This window comes from Gymnodraco acuticeps, unplaced genomic scaffold (assembly GCF_902827175.1).
Source record: "Gymnodraco acuticeps unplaced genomic scaffold, fGymAcu1.1, whole genome shotgun sequence".
In the NCBI taxonomy this organism is placed as follows: domain Eukaryota; kingdom Metazoa; phylum Chordata; class Actinopteri; order Perciformes; family Bathydraconidae; genus Gymnodraco; species Gymnodraco acuticeps.
The window spans coordinates 19,727-38,768 of NW_022991443.1; the positions used below are offsets into that span (position 1 = coordinate 19,727).

Sequence of the window (19,042 nt, forward strand, 5' to 3'; positions counted from 1 at the left end):
TAATGGCTTGAGTATTTCTTCCCTTGTGTATAATGAATGCATTTATAGAGAAGGCTTTTAAACAACATTTAGGGTTTCTTCTTGGAGAAATCTTCTTTTTTCTAAAAACAGCTGAAAGTGTAAATAATTGGAAAATTCAATATAGTTATACAAATAAAAAATATGGGCTTGAAGGTGAGTAGGCAGTAAACAGCACAAGGCAATCTATTCTGTTCTGAAAATCAGTATGAAAGCTCAGAGGTGATTCTATTCAGTATTGTGTGTGTTTTGTCTGTCCTGTTTCCATGAGAAAATAATTTTGAAGGCTCTTTTCAATCTAAAATAATTTCGACAGCTTTGTGATGTGGCTGTAATTCACTTTATGTTCGAGCCAGAATGTGACCTTTCCATTTTGGAAAGACCACATAACAGAATGATTTATGTTAGACTGTGAAGCAGTGTAGAAATTAATGATATATGTTCTTTTCAGAGTGATGGGGAAATGATTATGCATTATTATTCTCAAAGGACGTTCACAATTCTCATTGCATTTTATACTCATTACATCGGCACTAGCATATAATAGAGCATGATTTTTTTAATTGAAAGGGTACTTAATACAAAAGCCTATAGGTTTTTCTGGGGTTTGCCATTCATTACATTGATGGCTTCAACTTCACATTTATGAATCAGATTAATAGCATGTTGCTGCTTCAGATAATACCAATACCAGCCAGGGGATTAAAGCACTGATATACATAATAAATCAGCTCACAAAAATGGTAAATTATTCATTGTGGATTCAATGTTTTATTATCTTTCCTATTTTTTTTAGAATATAGGATTGATGCCGTTTGGTGGTTTTATGTCGTTTTCAAAACTTAGAAAATGATGGTTCATGATTAGAACATATAGATTTATAAGTGTGAGTTTAAAAGTTAGAAGAAAAGTTCAAAGGCAAAACCAAAACAATAGGCCTATATTTTTGTATGAAAGGGAAAATTGAGAAAAAATGATTGGAATTAAATGTAAAGACAGCTTGCCAAAAAATACAAGACTTTGGACAAGAATAACAAATATGACATTAATTTCTGGAACCAGACACTGACATTGTTTATATTGGACAGGTCTCCCTTGAAAAAGAGATCGATGATCTCAATGGGACCACCTGACCTGGTTAAATAAAGGTTTGAATCAGAGCCGTATAATAGAATCTATTACTACTAGCCTACTATAATTCTATCTATACGGCGCTGGTTTGAATTAATTGAGCGTATTGCGCCACCACACGGTCATCATGTGCACAGCCCGTGTTCACACTGCGCATGCTCCAGTTATACATCCGGCCGGTCCCTATCAATCGATCAGAGAGACGAAGATGGCGCTGGATGGACTGAGTGGAGCATGATCGATCACCGAAAAGCTCGATTGGATTTGTTTTGCCTAACCGAGTCAAACATTCCGAATCATCGTCCGAGCTGCATTTTGGACCCGGAGTGAAAAGCGGCAACAAAGAGGTAATTCAGGACTTAGTTTATATGAACATGGCGCTTGCAGGGAGCGAAATGAGCGAGCTAGCAGAGAAAACAACAAGAGGTGAAGACAAGCCGGACTCGCCGCTCCGCCATCTTGTCCCTTCACTACATGCATGTCAAGGCAAGCTAAATTAATCCCTGATAACAAAGCTACAAGGATGGAGGAATTGTAATCGATTCATTGCACTGTCAAACCAAAGCTGTCAAAAACTTTTAGAGACACGTTATTTCCAGTCATTAAACATCTTTACTGCTCTTTAATATTCTCGTGTTTTGTGTAATGCTGCATGTCCATCATGAAGCAAAAGTCTGGCGTCATTATTTTATCATTTCTGATGTTACATTGTACAATATCGTTACTACGCACTTAGTTTATTAGCTAACGTAGCTATATTTCGAATGATCTTGGTTTTTAAATTGTATATCTGTTTGGAGTATTTCCTGCAGTATCTTGTAAGAAATGGAACAGGCACAAACCTACAGGAACAAAACATTTAGGACATGTTTATTGACCATAAACATGTCCTACATGTTTTGTTCCTGTAGGTTAGACCATACAACCTAAATACCTTACAGACAATTCATGCACCTGTCGACAGACTTGACTAAAACACTGGTACCTTGTTTTCCTTTTTTTTAACGAGTCGAATACATTCCAAATGAGGATAGTTTTTAAGCATAAACGTGTAACTACTGATCTTTTGAGCTCATAGTGTTATTATGTAATTGAATTACAATTATGGAAGACAGGGTAAAGGTAAACATCTATGTCCTGACAACTGTTTTAACTCTATGTTACTTTATTAATGTTGGAGTTACATGGTTTTTGAATGCCAAAAGTCTTTATTTGGTTTCACACTGAACATTATTGGTATGACTGCTCTGGTCAGTCATAATAGTATTCAGATACTGATTAAAAAAATACGTTATATTAGATATCAAGTTACTAAATAGTTAATCTTATTTATGTATATCAAATGTATTTCATATTTTGAACCGTATACATTTTATTGTTTTTTATAAAATATTTTGAATCAATTTTTAGATGTTTTCCAATTAAATTCTAATATAAAGTTCAAGGTAAATAAATACATAATGTCGCCAAAGTCAATGAGTAATCATTATGAATGATCATTGTAAGGCTCACAAAAAATTATTGTAATGTTGCCAATTATTTTCAATCATCCTCCAGTATTGTTCAAATAAAGACCCAGGAATGTCATGTCACTGTAAAACACAACTGGTCAAGCTGACTGTCCACGTTTTTGATCATTTCCTAAGGTGCTCCATTTGCTTTTCACTCTCCACAGAGACTCCTCCATCATCCTCAAGCGTCCTTCGGTACGATGGAGTTCCCGTGGCACAGTGGGAAGGTCCTGGAGCAGCTGAACCGCCAGCGCCGGCAGGGCCTGTTGTGTGACTGCACCTTTGTGGTGGACGGGGTGGACTTCAAGGCCCACAAAGCTGTGCTGGCAGCCTGCAGTGTTTACTTCCGCACGCTCTTCCTGGACCAGAAAGATGTGGTGCATCTGGACATCAGCAATGCAGCAGGTGGGTTTCCATCAGTGTGCGCACTACGTATTTATGCATTACATTTTAAAAAAAATATTTGTTCTGCCTTGCTATCAGTGTTTTCACTGCTGTACAACTACACTTGTTGCTCTATGCGGAGAAAATAACTTACAATCTTAAAAGACACAAAAGGCCTTTAATTCTATCTGGCAGTCTTTTATGCATTTTATGGGAAATTAGGATATGTAGCAATAACATGGCGACGATGATGGCTGCTTCAGTGTTGTGGCGAGCTCTGTTTTGTGTGTTAATTCAGTGTTTCTTTTTATCATCTTTATATTTTTGACCTACTATTGCAACTTATTTTCTTAAATTGTTTATGTTCGCACTACCAGAAACCAAAGCAAATTCCTTGTATGTGTATAAACGTGCCTGGCAATAAACTTGATTCTGATTGAACAGCAAGGGAAAGTAACCTTTTTAAAGTTTTATATATATATATATATATATATATATATATATATACTATTTAAAAAAAAAAAAAAAAAAAAATCATTGGTATTATTACTATTACTTTTATTGTTGTGATCATTCCCATAATGTTTGTAATATGTGTTTGTATTACCTTTATTTACTTTAATTTAAGTTATGCCATGTCAGGCTATGTCTTCTATATTTAATGGTTTATAATTGCATTGTCATCATGTTGTTATTGTTTGTGTTCTTGTTATCCTTTTTGTGTGTCTTTCAATGTGGAAAATTGGTAATAATAATAACCAGACCTATTTGATTGTTGTTTCTGGTTGCAGGTTTGGGTCAGGTCCTGGAGTTCATGTACACAGCCAAGCTGAGTTTGAGTCCACAGAACGTAGAAGACGTCTTGGCTGTTGCTAACTTTCTAAAGATGCAAGAAATTGTGAATGCGTGCTCTGCGTACCAGTCCATGGCAACTACAGCTCCGTCCCTCATAACTCTGGATTTTGCCGTCGGTGAGTCACCGGTGCCCTCAATTTCCGGATTGCTGAAGCAGGTCAGGCTGTAGCCACACGAGGACGATAACGGTCGTATCTGCTACAGTTCTCTATCAGATATCGCTGCTGGTGTAGGAAGGGGCAGTCGAGGTTAACAAGAAAAGTTTTTTGTTTGGAATAAATTCAACAATCGAATGTATTTAACCTTAACCATCACTTTTAATGGCATGAGGTGTCCTTTGTTTATATTAGTCATAAGGTATTTCCACTATTTCCATAGTTGGAATCTTTACCTGCATTTTTAAAGAAATAGGAAGTCCAAGCTTTACATTTTAAACTGCTGTTTGGGCATTCGTATGAGTTAAATGTTGTAATTTTTCACATCTAGTAAAGTATTTTGTTTAGTGCATATAATAAAATGTCATCCCACTTTTGGGCCAAAATGGCTTACTTATATTTACCTATGCCAAGTAGATTTTCACATACAAAAACGTTGCTTTGGTGTGTATATGGGAATAAACAAACAGAGCAAGAAGATGAAGTTGTAAAACAGGTGCAAACTATTTTTTAAATAATTAAAAAAACTATAAAATAGTTTAAATAATTGTTTACAAGAAAGACAAGTATACAAAAAAGTAAGAACAAGACTTTGAACATTCATCTGAAAAATAATGTGCAGTTTAGTAGAGGGGTGGCAGTGGCTCGGTCTCTAGGGCTGGGGAAAGTCACGATCGACCAAAAATATGGAGTTTGGACCGGTGTTTGAGAGCCCCGGATCACTTGCAGCCCCTTCGCTCTCATCAGTTCATGACTATACGTCCTGTTTTTTCATGTGTGTGTATTTCGGATCTATGTGTCTAATTATAAAATAACATCAGAGTGAAGAACTGAAACTGAATAAAGGTGACCTTAATCTTTATAAGAATTTAAAGTAACAAAGCTGTGCAGTTTAAAAAGTGGTAGCATTGCAAAAAATACAAAGGAATGTGCAAGGTTCACAGTATTTGTATGAGGAATGGCTCACATGATTTGAGTTAATGTAACAGAAGTGCATTCAATATTTTAATTAAACAATATAATATAGTCAACGTATTAAACTGAGCTTTGTAAACTGTTATTGTCCAGTGTATTAAATTCTCTTCTCCGCTAACTTCTCATTCTTTTTTACAAACCAGAAGAAAAGCAAGGTGAGGAGCAGCGAGAGGAACCAGAGAGTGACCTGGCAGAAGCAGCATCTCAAGCAGAGGAGAGCAGTAGCCAGACAGAAGATATAAAGCTCACACAAAATGAGGAAACCTTAAAGGAAGACACTTCCCCTGAAACACCACAGACAACTATTACTGAGCCCGAGCCCGCCAAAACCACCCCCGGCCCAGGAAGACCCCCAAAACCCCCCGCCCTGCCCTCTCCAAAGAAGGTTCCTGTGAAGAAGGAGGAGGAAGGAGCGGCACAACAGGCGTCAGACGCTGACTACATACCCAGTCAGTGCTTTACTACAAAATGATGTCTAATAGATGCATTACAGTGTTAACTCTTTTTATTTGACCATGGAATTTGTTTTTGCTCTTTTTCTGTAAAGAATCACAGTTGAAATCCACTGGCAGCTCCTACATGAGCTCTCGGGGGAGAAGAATCAGAAAACCTCCTCGACGGAACTTCCCACCAGGTGAGCACGCTGCACTGCTTTACTCTGCGGTCTTAACCCAAACAACAACAACACAGCTTTTTCTGAGCTTCCACTGGTTATTGAATTTGTAGACAAACAAAATCCAGACAGAAAAGATTCAAAGGGATCCACAGTGTGTACAAAAGATACATTTTCAGGTTTTTTCTTCCCAACCATCAGAATACCTTTTATTTGTCCCACAGAGGGGAAATTTGCATTTGTTACAGCAAGAAACGAGCCAAAGATAGCTTAATTTTAACCAAGAAGCTTGCATAAGAAGTATTAAAGATCAAAAGAACTACACAATTATTCAAATTAAATTCATTAAAATACACACCCTGTAACAGTTCTGAGAGAATCTTCTAAAATAAAAGGTTTCAACGTGCCAAAAGTGGGTTTTACTATTTATTGACGAGTTAAACAAGCAAAATCTGATTATCTAAGATACGTTGGTGTATGTTATGGTAATAATAACAATGTCCTTTTTCAATGAGTATATATTGATAAAATGTAAGCGTCTTTGAGCATTAGGAAAAGCGCAATACAAATAAATAAATAAAATGTATTATTATTGTTTTAAGTTAAACAACTGTTTTCGATATTTATAGTGTATTTTTCTTTTATGAAATCCCCCAACAATACTATCCTTAAGACATAAAAGGAAGTAAGGAAATACAATTGTGCAAGAGACAGGTGCAAGCAAGATGCAGGGATATATAGGAAAACAAGAAAGATAAGTAAAATATAAACATATAAAATAGAATAAGATGAAAGAGAATGTAACATTTAAATCCTTTCCAGTGGAATACATAATGTAATGTATAATAATATCTAAAATAGGAAGGTTTTAATATAACTAGTGTAATTATTCTAGGGTGCCCCTTACATTCAAGGCTTTCTGAAACATAGCTTAATAAATATTACTATTATACAAACTGCATTATCCGTCATATTTCAGACATTATGTCACAGAGTTCTCTGTTGTCTCCTTTGTAGACAATGACTCAGAGGAAGAAGGCCCATCAAAGACAAAAACTGAGAAGAAAGATTCCGAGCCAGCAGAAGAAGCTGGAGAACAGCAGGAAGAGGAGGATGAGGAGGAAGAGGAGGATGAGAGTGGGGAGATGGACGACGGAGAAGATGATGGGGAGTGTGGGGAGGAAGATGATGATGATGATGATGATGATGATGATGATATTGAAGACGAAATGGAAGAAGACGATTCAGGCAGCGACAGAGAAGGCAGACAAACTCATTCATCGACGATGAGCAGCCGATCCGAGTCGAAGCCTTACAGCTCCGTGACACACGAATGTGAGGTGAGACAAAAAACATTAGTTGCCATAAACTAACTTTTCAACTTTTAAGCCGATACAGTTTTAAGATATTGGTAATTTCTTACTATTTATTTAAAACGGATGAAAGATTTTAGTCAATTGACTTTTGGATCTGAAATGGTTAAAACCACAAGATGAGGTAACATAAGCAGCAGCCAAAAGGTTGCTGAGCAACACAGATTTCTAACGCGAAACAGTTTTATTCAGTGTTTTTACCAGTTTGAATCATTCCATCAGTGAGTTTTTGAGAGGAGTAGATATTTTTGGATAATTTAGCTCATGGTAATAACATCCTGAAGAATATCTAACAACAAGTAATCCTAACTGGAAAAGCTTAGATCAATGACAAACAAAAAACCACTGAAGGAGAAAGCCCTTTAGTGGGCAGAAAATTACATATTGCACATTTAATATCACCAACTTTGTGGCCATATCTGGAGTAGAGCTGCTTATCACGGTCAGAGTGTGAACATCCCCAGCCATACTGAGCTGTTTGACCTGATAACAGCTAAAATAGCTGCTTTAAACATAAACATTTAATAATGTTGATGGCATGGTGAACATCTTGGTGACATTCAAGCAGATATTGGTTTATTTTGCATAAATATATTTTCATTCAAACGTTTGTGTCAGCTAAGTCTTAATGACATACTTTGTCTTTCTTTTCCAGGACTGTGGGAAGAAGTTCACGCACACGGGTAACTTCAAGAGACACATGCGCATTCACACGGGAGAGAAGCCGTTCAGCTGTCAGGACTGCAACAAGGCTTTCTCTGACCCCGCGGCCTGTAAAGCTCATGAGAAAACACACAGGTGAGTGACTTATTATATTCAGCATTATTAATCGTACAAAATAGCATCACCATGTAACACTTCTATTGGCTAGCGCTCCAACACATTGTACGTGATACACTAAGGGGGTGGACCTTTCTAAGCTGTTGACCAATCACAAAAGAGCCAGCTAACCAATCAGAGCAGACTGGGCTCTGGTTTCAGACAGAGGGGGAAAAGAGGTGCTGCAGCACAGGCAGTATGAGAGAAATAGAGAGCTTTTTGAACATTAAAGCATTTCAATGTGTCACAGTAGAGGCACAAAACCCAAATATGTACCTGAAAATTAGCATAAAAATGCCCCTTTTAAGTTTTACATTTGTTTGTGTTTAATGGCCAAGGTTCAGGCAAAACAGGTTAGTTTTCAGTCCTTGATGGAAGATGTGTAGACTTATCTTATTCCTGAAATCCATTACGTGTGCTTGTTTTAAAAAGCACATGGATCTCTTATCTAAAAATAAAGACCTTTTTGAACATTTAAAGCATGTAAACATGTCTCAGTAGGGGCACAAAATACAAATATCAACTTGAAAACAAGCATAAAAGGCCCCCTTTAAGCTCTGTCAGTTTGATATCATTAGTTGTGCTCTTGTCTCCCCCTAGCCCTCTGAAGCCGTACTGCTGCACGACGTGTGGGAAGAGCTACCGGCAGATCAGCCTGCTCAACCTGCACCGGAAGCGTCACACGGGCGAGGCGCGCTACAGCTGCGACGTCTGCGGAAAACTCTTCACCACGTCGGGGAACCTGAAGCGGCACCAGCTAGTCCACAGCGGGGAGAAGCCGTACCACTGCGACTTCTGCGACAAGGCTTTCTCCGACCCCACCGCCAAGATGAGGCACCTGGAGACGCACGACACGGAGAAGGGCAACCGCTGCCCCTACTGCGACAAGCGCTTCAACCAGGTAACAGCATGTTGGTGAACAGGTTGAGGTTAATTGTAGACTTTTCACGGAAATGTCATAAAGTTTTAAACCTTTAAAAAAGCTTAGTTAGATTGCCATCATTACCATATAATTACCAGTGAAGTGTTAGAGTGAATTATATTGAGTTTGTTTCCTTCTTTAGCCTGGAAATCTGAAGGCTCACTTAAAGATCCATATCGCAGACGGGCCCCTCAAGTGCAAGGAATGCGGCAAACAGTTTACTACATCAGGTAAGAAGACAATATGGATTAGTTTATGTCTGTTATTCAGTCATATTTACCTGTAAGAAATGTGCTGAAGTCAGTCACTTTTGCAGCCAGGAGAGGGCTCAAAAGTTGAACCATTTAAACATGATTTGAATTAAAATGATCTACGAGTGGTGGTTACACAGTAGCTACAAGAATAAAATGATTCTACTATAGAATAAAAAAGACATATTTATCACCAACTCAAAGAATGCCCAACGTGTACAGTGAAACATTTTTTATCTGGAGCAACCACAATTCTAGCTGCTTCAGTTTAAATCCATGTTTTATCTTCTCTTAGTTGTCTTTGCTTCCAGGCATTTGACCTAATCTTTCTGTGATGGAATCTTCTTCTTCTTCTTTTAGGCAATCTGAAGAGACACCTGCGAGTCCACAGTGGGGAGAAACCGTACATCTGTATGCACTGCCAGAGAGCATTCAGTGACCCCGGAGCTCTACAGCGGCACGAACGCATCCACACAGGTACTGCCATGACACTTATCATCATTTAATCCTTTTTCAGTTTGAACACTATACGATTTGCATTCACCTGACACCATGTTGATGCTGTAATCCTTATTTACAGGAGAGAAGCCCTGCGTCTGTCCCATCTGTGGAAAGGCCTTCACACAGGCCAGCTCGCTCATCGCTCATGTCCGCCAGCACACCGGAGAGAAACCCTACGTGTGCGATCGCTGCGGCAAAAGGTATGATAAAAAAATGAAGATGCATTTGTGCTGTTACAGAAGGTTAATACAATAACAAAAATACTTGTATCTGTGGAATATAAACTGACATTATACCATATTTTTATTTAATTTCTTTATAAAAACTGTTACAAAACCCAATTTCCCATGGGTTAAAAGAAGTGTTATGATTCTGAATCCAATAAGAAGATTTCAAAATATGTAAAGAGAGATCCGAGCACATCAACTGTGATTTAAAATTGTATCTTAAAGTTACTTTATTGTTGTAAAATGATCTTGATATTTGCCGTATTAAAACTTGACATTAGCATAAAACACATTATATAGGAACATATGAGCAAACAGACAATTATTCAAGACATGTATTGTATTAAGAGCCTCAAAGAAGATCTTGCATAAGGAATAGTAGGGAGGCCCATACCATGTTTATGGCCTAGGCATGTGACATTTGCAATGTACCATATTAAACAAAATCTGCAGCTAGAAGAAATCTAGTTGCAATGCCAGTGAATGAGTAGGAAACAAGATGACCGGTGAATACATTCTCTCTCTCTCTCTTTCTTTTTCTCTCTCTCTCTCTCTCTCTCTCCCCCCCCCCCCCCCCCCGGACAGGTTCGTGCAGTCCAGTCAGCTGGCCAATCACATTCGGCATCACGACAATGTCCGGCCCCACAAATGTCAGATGTGCTCAAAGGCATTTGTTAACGTGGGAGACCTGTCCAAGCACATTATCATCCACACAGGTAAGGACAAAGTTATCTTTTTAATAAATACTTTACTTAATTGAAACTACACAAGTCTTGCCTGTCCTCTTTCACATTCAAACCACAAAGCAGAAATCCTTTTTTGTCCCTCTTTGGGGTGATGTACAATCTTACAGCGAAAGAACAGTGTAGATAAAAAGTGAAATACAATTAGTAGACTAACATAACTAAATGAAGAGACAAGCACACGTTAATAAAATCAAGAAAATAACAGATTTATGTTAAAAAAAAAAAAATCAAGCAGTAGAATTATAAAGTAAATAGTTTGTCTTTGCTGTATTTAATTACTCTGTTAAGCATATTGAATTGCGTAAAAATGTGTAATATACAAATAAAGTTGCTTTGCCTTTCCCCCTTACATTTGTTTCCTCCCTCAGGAGAGAAACCGTTCCTGTGTGATAAATGCGGCCGAGGCTTCAACCGGGTGGACAACCTGCGCTCACACGTCAAGACCGTGCACCAAGGGAAGGCCGGCATGAAGCGGCTGGTGTTAGCCGGGGGCAGCGCAGACGAGGGGCTCGACGGGTGCGCGTCTACCTCTGACGGCGAGATCAACATAGTTACCGTCACTACGGAGGACATCGTTACCCTGGCAGCCAGCGCTGTGGCTCAGCTGAGAGGTCAGACAGCATCTTTTTTAGTATTCAACTTATTCACTATTAATACAGACAAGGTACAGGAAAACTGAACTAGTTAGAGTGGGAGGGCATGATTGGAGCCTATAATGGTCAAAAACCTCAAACATTATGGCAAAATAACTACAAACCTTATGAAAGCCTTCGAAGGTTTAAAAAAATCAAGTACAATTCTTAACGCAGGGTTCCGGGATTTTAGGGGAAATATCATGTCCTTGTCTTGAACAAAAGCTGTATTTATCACCATGAACTTCTGCACATAATAAAAGAAGAATTATGATTAAAGGGCTCACACATTAAGGAGTGTTTGTTTATGTTGTTTCTGTTTACAGTTGTTCCTGTGGCTGCAGATGAGACTGAGGCTTTAAAGGCTGAAATCACAAAGGCAGTGGAGAAAGTGCAAGAAGCAGGTAAGAATGTGTTTGGAAAATACATTACAGTATGCACACAAACATCTGTATTTTAATAATGGAATAATCGCACTGGTTTAGGACATCCTACTAACAATGCGATCAGGAATTGCCTTTAACAGGATATTAGACACAAGTTGGAGTAACAGAAAAATACTAAACTAAATATAGGAATGCGTAATTCAACTTAATTTGAGGGGAAAAGCTGTGGTGGGGGTTTAAGATGCCACAGGGGAATAATGATCAGCATTTTTACAGACTGATCCTCTTGTATATGGCCAGAATTGGTACAGTGGCTGAGTTATTATGGTATTCAACACCAGCTATCCACACATTCATTAATACTGCATCAGGACTAAATGTTTTATATGTCCGAATGAAAACACAAGAATTCCCATCAACAGTATTATTGCATAAAGTATTAATGATACATTTAAAATAGGCATGGATACACACATATTTGTGAATATCAATGAATGCTTTAAAACCTATTTTCAGAGCAGACAAATGCTTTTTGCTTAATGGACTTTTGTGTGAATGTGCAGTTGAATATCTGCATCACAACACGATAACAAGTTTGGTAAAGAGATAAAAATGGCAGGATGTTGAAAAAAAACTCTACTTCAGATCTATTTGATTGCTGTTCTGGAGCTTTATATGGTCTTACGTGGTTTTCATCATCAGAAAGAGTTGTCATTGAATTGTAGATGTTCAATTGTATGTTTTATATAATAGCTTAGACTTACTTCTCATCCATACTTGCCTATTAGTTTTGGTTAAAATGTAAGTCTTGAAAAAGTGGCACCAATGTATTTTGTCACATTCCTGGAATGTGAGACAGTCTTGGAGGAGCAGAGCGAAGTCAGTATTGTTTATGAAGCGGGGTATAGAAAGTATTTTTTTTTAAATAGACAACCCTAACCCATGTAAACATGTTGCAGTAGAAGCACAAAATACTAATATAAACCTGAAAATGAGCATAAAAGCGCTCCTTTAAAGAACTTAATGAATTTGTATTCTAAGCCAGATCACTGAAAAACACATTGGTATCAGTCTATTGATTCAACTCCTCTCTTGTTCCCAGACCCCAACACCCAGATCCTGTACGCTTGTGATTCATGCGGGGATAAATTCTTGGACGCCAGCTCCCTCGCCCAGCACGTTCGCATCCACACAGCTCAGGCCCTCGTCATGTTCCAGGCAGATTCCGACTTCTACCAATACACCACAGCCACGGAGCAAGTCATCCAGGAAGGAGGAGAGCTGATCTTCCGAACGACAGTTGGAGAGGGAGAGGGAGAGGGAGGGATAGTGGGGGAGAGACAAGAACAGGAAGAAGAGACTGAAGGGGTAACTCATGAGGAGAGGAGGGAGGAGGAAGAGGAGGAAACCCACACTGAGCTCCACATGGAAGGAAAGGATGAAGCTGCAGCAGAAGTAGAGAAGGAAAAAGAAGAGGAGATGGAATGTGAGAGTTAGGCATAGTGGGGAAGATTTGTGAAGAAAGAAATATTGAAATATTAAATATTGCTGGAAATAAATGTAATTATTTAACAGGAGATGGAAATATAAGAAATAACGTGTGAGGATTGCAAATGTTACAAGTGAATCTAAACTGGATTTATAACATAGAATATAACCTTTTTGGGTCAAAAATGTTGTTATTTTGCATCATTATTCCAGGATTCTATGTCTTGTAGTTTGTTTATTTTTTGACTGAAATGTTGGACTTTGCTCTGTCCTTTGTATTAGGATATCACAATCCTGTTTTACCCATTTTCCCTTAAAAATGACCTTGTCGTTATTTTTCCATTTCTCTCGGATGAGATATGTACATTTTCTTTAAATAGTCAAACTATTTTATACTTAGTTGTAAGTATTTTCATGAAATTCACCCTATACAGAGATTATTTACATATACAGAGGTGGGACTAAAGAGTTTTTTGGGGGTTCATTGCCACCTCCTTTTCTAGGAAGTAGGAAGAGTGGATTCATGTCATACCTACAATTCTGCTTGTATACTATTTGTATATTTGTTTTGTCCTCTGAAAAAGTCTTAATACCTCTGGTAAAAGATAAATGGAACATTGGTGGAGATGATAACCTGGTTAACAGTTTGCCATTTTTGGTGATACCAAGACATCTTCTTTTGGTATTGCAATAAAATGATGATTTGTATAAAGACTGACACCAATGTTTTTAAGTTATTATTTGTTTTGTTTGTATTAACACCTGCAAGATTCGTATTAGATATCCATAACTTACACTCACTGGTAGTCAACATTCCAACAATACAAAATCATAACTCGCATTGTTTTGTGCTTTGATTTTAACTTTTTTATAATAACTTTTTGTTATTACTTGTGTCCTTTTAAGTCTACATTGTTCACAGAATACCTAGAATGTCTGAGAAAGGGACTTCCCAGGTATGTGGGGCAAACAATTCATATATTATAGGCTATAAGGAACAGTCACTTTCCAGTAATATGGCATTGTACTTTAAATATTAATTGGATTTACATAGTTTTCCTTAAAATTATTTCCCAACATAATACATCTCTTAAGACAAACATACACACAACTTTTAGATTCAGGCAATGCCCCTCCTTATACAATAAAGTCATGGAACTATTTATCTTTAGCTATGATTATTCTTTACATTTGTAGAGATACGCTTCCTAGTTCTCATCCATTCCCCAAACTGGACTTCTTCCGTGATGGTCAACCTTATAATAAAGCTTTCCTCCTATTGGCGGAGAGTCAGCCGGAGAGACGCGTTCCTCTCTGTGATTGGCTGCAGCTCGGGGTCAAAGTGAAGTAGTCTCCTAACGCTGACGTCGACTTCTGCAGAAAATGGCGTCGTTGACAGCAGTCATGCAGACGAGCCAGCCCGGTTCTTTATTATCTTCCAAAAAACGGAGCGGAATGATGTCGCAAAGGAGGTTCAGACTTTTGGACAACAGTGTCTTTGTGTTGCTTGCGTTATCCTCTTTGTTGCATTGTGCTTTAGCTGACGGCAAAACGTTGGTTCTACTGGACAACCTCAACATCAGAGACACCCATTCAATCTTCTTCCGCAGTCTGGCAGGTCAGTAAGAAATGTTTTTTTTCCATCCATAAATGCTCTTTACTTTACTGTTATACCACCCCTTGTATTGCTGACAGGTCTCTTGTAGGTAACATGACTTTAGAGACTTTAGGACTTGAGCCTGTAGACCTTAGCTTCATGCAGCACGGCTAGGCTAACGTTAGCTTTATTATGCTCGCTGTGTCTTGCGAAACTTAATTCAAGGCGCTAGCAGTTTATAATATTGTTACCTAACTAATGATAGTGTAAGTGCTTGTTAATTTAGACTTGCATTGCATTCAATAGACACAGGGACACTCTTGAATTTGGCGTACTTCTAGTAGCGTCACGACAAAAATAATTAATCATTTGATACAATCAGCACTTTATGATCAATTCAGCTGTCATCAACCAAAAATGCAGATATGACTTATGGATTTGATCAAGGCTACATTGATTTGAATACATATAAAGTTTTAAACAGTATGTTGACATTCCTTCCTGAGCTAACTAAGGATTTGCATGCCATCATACTGTAAATGGACTTGCCAATTTGCCCAGCTTTTTTGCTTAGAAAATGTCAAGCAGGTGCATTATGTAAAGCGAAAACCAGATCATCTACTTGACTAAAGTTAGCAATGCCACAGGGTAGAAACACTCTGCTACTACTACTACTACTACTACTACTACTACTGATAAAAACAGGAAAAGTAATACATTGATTATAAGTATTGATCCATTCATTTTACAGTATCATTGCAATACTTTATTATTTAAATAATGTTGAACATCTTTCCATACAGTTTAGTTTTGGCTTCCTAAATGAAGTAGCCTAGAGTTGAAGAATCTCCAAATGTAATAAGTTACTTTCCACGACTGGGGTAACCCACTTTCCTTTTGAATGGTTTCATGTATACTGTAGAAACCAAAATCCTTTATTTTGAAAACAAAACATACAATTCTGGTGGTTTCACATGACCCTTGACAATAACCACTGACGGGAAGTTTTTCACATTTTGTGCTAAATGTAAAGGGGTTAAAGTAGGGAAGTTCACAGTTCTTTGTTCAAGTTACTGAGTAATGCACTAAAGTATTTTTTAAAACTTTGTCATCATGATGTATCTCTGCCATTCAGATCGAGGCTTTGACATCACATTCAAGACGGCTGACGATCCCTCCCTATCTCTCATCAAATACGGCCAGTTCCTGTACGACCATTTAGTCATCTTCTCACCATCAGTTGAGGGTAAGTCTAACACTCTTCAGTTAAAATCATGTTAACACACTTATGTCTGACTTGTTGATTTGATAAAAGAATCACGTTTTGATCTTCGGCAGACTTTGGAGGAAACATAAACGTGGAGACTATCACATCCTTCATTGATGGTGGAGGCAATGTCCTGGTTGCTGCAAACTCAGATATTGGTGAGTAAATTCCCAACACCTTTTTTGTAATATTAGAAAAAACACCATATTATTGCATATACTGAATTGATGGTCTTCTCCTGTTTACAGGTGACCCTCTGAGGGAGCTGGGCAGCGAGTGTGGCGTCGAGTTTGATGAAGAAAAGACCGCCGTCATCGACCATCACAACTACGACGTGTCTGACGCTGGAGAGGTAAACAGAGTTCTGATCAGACAGAAGGCTCCTTCACTTTTTTTCTCACATCAAGCCTTTAGATTTCCATGTCTGTGTGTTTATTTACAAGTGATCCTTCTCTTCTCCAGCACACCCTGATTGTCGCTGACCCAGAGCACCTGATGAAAGCTCAAACTATTGTTGGTACACCCACCAACAAACCAGTTCTATTCAAGGGTGTCGGGTAAGCACAGAAGCTCATGATTTAAATGTTGATAACTAAGTATTGAAAGTATGATAAAGCAATTCTCCACTCTAACATTTAGTATGTTGACCCCATTGATATTCTGAGACATTCACTCTTTTACTTGTTTACACAATTTAAATAATTGCTTTATATAGCTAAGACGCTATAGGAAAAAAATAAGGATAATGCATCATGCATCGGTCCGTTTTGGGAGTTTGGGCTAGTTTTTTTTTCATGCCATGTCTTTATTCAGACTAGTAGAAAGAAAAAAAACTAATAATTTAGACGATTGTTTTTTACCACAATTCGTTTTTCCTTAAATTCAACAAAAGTTTGCATTAGATAAAGCCCCATTTGTATAGTAAAAGGCAACATCTCTGAAAAACTTGTCATACCAAAAATAATTGTTTAAATGTAAATTATTAACTGGGAAAGTTTTAGACTTTTGAAGAAAGAGATGGTGTGTTGCAGCTTTATATTAATATTAAAAGATTAACAGCAAATGCAAGCCATATAAAGTCAAACATGCACCCCCCCCCCCCCCCTTGCAGCATGGTGGCAGACCCAGAGAACCCTCTTGTCCTGGACATCCTGACCGGCTCCTCCACTGCCTACTCCTTTTTCCCAGACAGACCAATCTCTCAGGTAAGATGACTGAACATAACAGTTATGTTGGATTCTCAATTTATAAAGAACTGTATCATTGTGTTTATATACCCTACTATTTCCTCATGTATGCACATGCACATCTCTTTCTGTGGAGTCTCAGAAACCATGGATAATTGTTTTTATTTAGAAACAAATTCACAAGATGTAACATGATTTTATGGAATTTAACTTCTCCAGTACCCCCATGCTGTTGGCAAGAACACCCTCATGATCGCCGGCCTTCAGGCCAGAAACAATGCCCGAGTGGTTTTCAGCGGCTCCCTGGATTTCTTCAGTGACGCCTTCTTCAACTCTGCAGTGCAGAAAGCCACGCCCGGCTACCCAAGGTAAGACTTACTGATCATAATTGCTAATACAGCTTCTATCACAATTACCTCCATGAGGTTCTGACCCTTGACCTGATCAATTCTACTGTAAATGATGCAAAGAAACATGCTGCATCCCATCCAAGGGGGATCGACTCTGACTGGTTACATTGTTATTTAATGAAGAAATAGATATTGTCCAATTATCAATTTTTAAAGTTCTTGTGGTGTTTGTTAGGCATGAGCAGACAGGGAACATGGAGCTGGCCGAGGCTCTGTCTCGCTGGGTGTTCAAGGAGGCCGGAGTCCTCAGGGTGGGAGCTGTCGCCCACCACACCGTTGGAGAGGTCTCTCCTCCTGCAGCGTACACAATCACTGACCTTGTGGTGAGTTTATGTGAACAATCATCTCCGGAAGATGTTTTTTTATTTGAGCCTGAAAGAAAGTGTGTGTATTCTCGACGTGTTTATCTCATTGAAGTGCAAAACTTTCCCACGCAGGAGTACACCATCGTCATCGAGATGTTGTCCCAGGGCCGCTGGGTTCCCTTCAACGGAGATGATATTCAGCTGGAGTTTGTGAGGATCGATCCCTTCGTCAGGACTTATCTCAAGAGAAAGGGTATGTTGCTGTTCTTATGAATATATGGGTTAGCAGCTTATGTACATTTGCAGTCACCAATTGTATTCATTCTTTGTCGTCTTTCCTTTAGGAGATAAATACAGTGTCCAGTTCAAGCTGCCCGATGTGTACGGAGTCTTCCAGTTCAAGGTCGACTACAACAGACTGGGATTCACACACCTCTACTCCACCACTCAGGCAAGTTAATCAGAAGCTTTCTTCCACTTAAGTCTACTTAAATCAAAATGCTGGTATGGTTGAGGGAAGTGGCAAATGGGCTAAAATACCAGAGAGTTAATCATTTATAGTTCCTCTTTCTTATATTGCATTAACAACCTTGCTCTAATGTACGGCGGCTTAATGTCTATCTTTTTTCGTATCGCAGGTTTCCGTGCGTCCCCTGCAGCACACTCAGTACGAGCGCTTCATCCCCTCAGCCTACCCATACTACGCCAGCGTGTTCTCCATGATGGGCGGACTCTTTATCTTCAGCATAGTGTTCCTGCACATGAAAGAGAAGGAGAAGTCAGACTAATGCAGAGAGACAACGGTGAAGGGATAACGAGATTATAGAAAACATGTGGTGTGAAGAGCTGAAATTGAATGTCTTGAATCTTCACGCCAGGACTTGGACAGCAGTCCTCCGAAAAAATACAGTTTCTGTTCGGTTATTGGGTCATTCAACAAATCTGGGGCTTAAAGCCGAAAGGGGTTACTGTAATGCAGTGGTTGGTTTTTTTTCTTTTTTTTTGTACTCTGAAATCACTCAAAGCCTGATAAATGTACTGAAGTCAGTCAGCGTTTGTATTAAGTTGCTTTACATTTGATAAAATGCTCTCCTAAGTAAAGCACTTGCCCTGGAACATTGAAAGGAATCCATATCTAAATTTGACCCACATGTTCTCAGTCAGGGAAGTTTATTGTGGTAACTACATGCACTGAATATGCCAACTGCTAATTTGTTTTTTGATAAGTGTTTCCAAAAACGTCATCTTAACAATAAAATATTGACATTCCACTAAATACAAATTCCTGT

General features: G+C 38.4%; 2 protein-coding genes across 3 annotated transcripts; both read left to right on the plus strand.

The window, feature by feature from the left end:
* The first annotated feature begins 1,336 nt into the window (after positions 1–1,336).
* zbtb17 (zinc finger and BTB domain containing 17) lies at positions 1,337–13,828 on the plus strand. 2 transcript variants are annotated; one of them, XM_034196296.1, is made up of 15 exons: positions 1,337–1,496; positions 2,825–3,065; positions 3,836–4,015; positions 5,173–5,478; positions 5,577–5,663; positions 6,660–6,982; positions 7,671–7,813; positions 8,435–8,735; positions 8,899–8,986; positions 9,368–9,484; positions 9,588–9,708; positions 10,321–10,451; positions 10,850–11,092; positions 11,440–11,517; positions 12,602–13,828. In XM_034196296.1, the coding sequence occupies exons 2-15, from the start codon at positions 2,861–2,863 to the stop codon at positions 12,994–12,996; spliced, it is 2,718 nt and encodes a 905-aa protein (XP_034052187.1). In that variant the 5' UTR covers positions 1,337–1,496; positions 2,825–2,860; the 3' UTR covers positions 12,997–13,828. The 2 variants fall into 2 exon arrangements, with proteins under 2 accessions (XP_034052187.1, XP_034052188.1); XM_034196297.1 differs by having other exon boundaries at positions 5,176–5,478.
* Positions 13,829–14,318: 490 nt separating this feature from the next.
* On the plus strand, positions 14,319–19,035 carry ddost (dolichyl-diphosphooligosaccharide--protein glycosyltransferase subunit (non-catalytic)). The gene is made up of 11 exons (XM_034196432.1): positions 14,319–14,605; positions 15,720–15,830; positions 15,923–16,009; positions 16,100–16,203; positions 16,314–16,408; positions 16,963–17,056; positions 17,258–17,406; positions 17,624–17,771; positions 17,886–18,006; positions 18,098–18,204; positions 18,392–19,035. The coding sequence occupies exons 1-11, from the start codon at positions 14,371–14,373 to the stop codon at positions 18,539–18,541; spliced, it is 1,401 nt and encodes a 466-aa protein (XP_034052323.1). The 5' UTR covers positions 14,319–14,370; the 3' UTR covers positions 18,542–19,035.
* Positions 19,036–19,042: the final 7 nt, after the last annotated feature.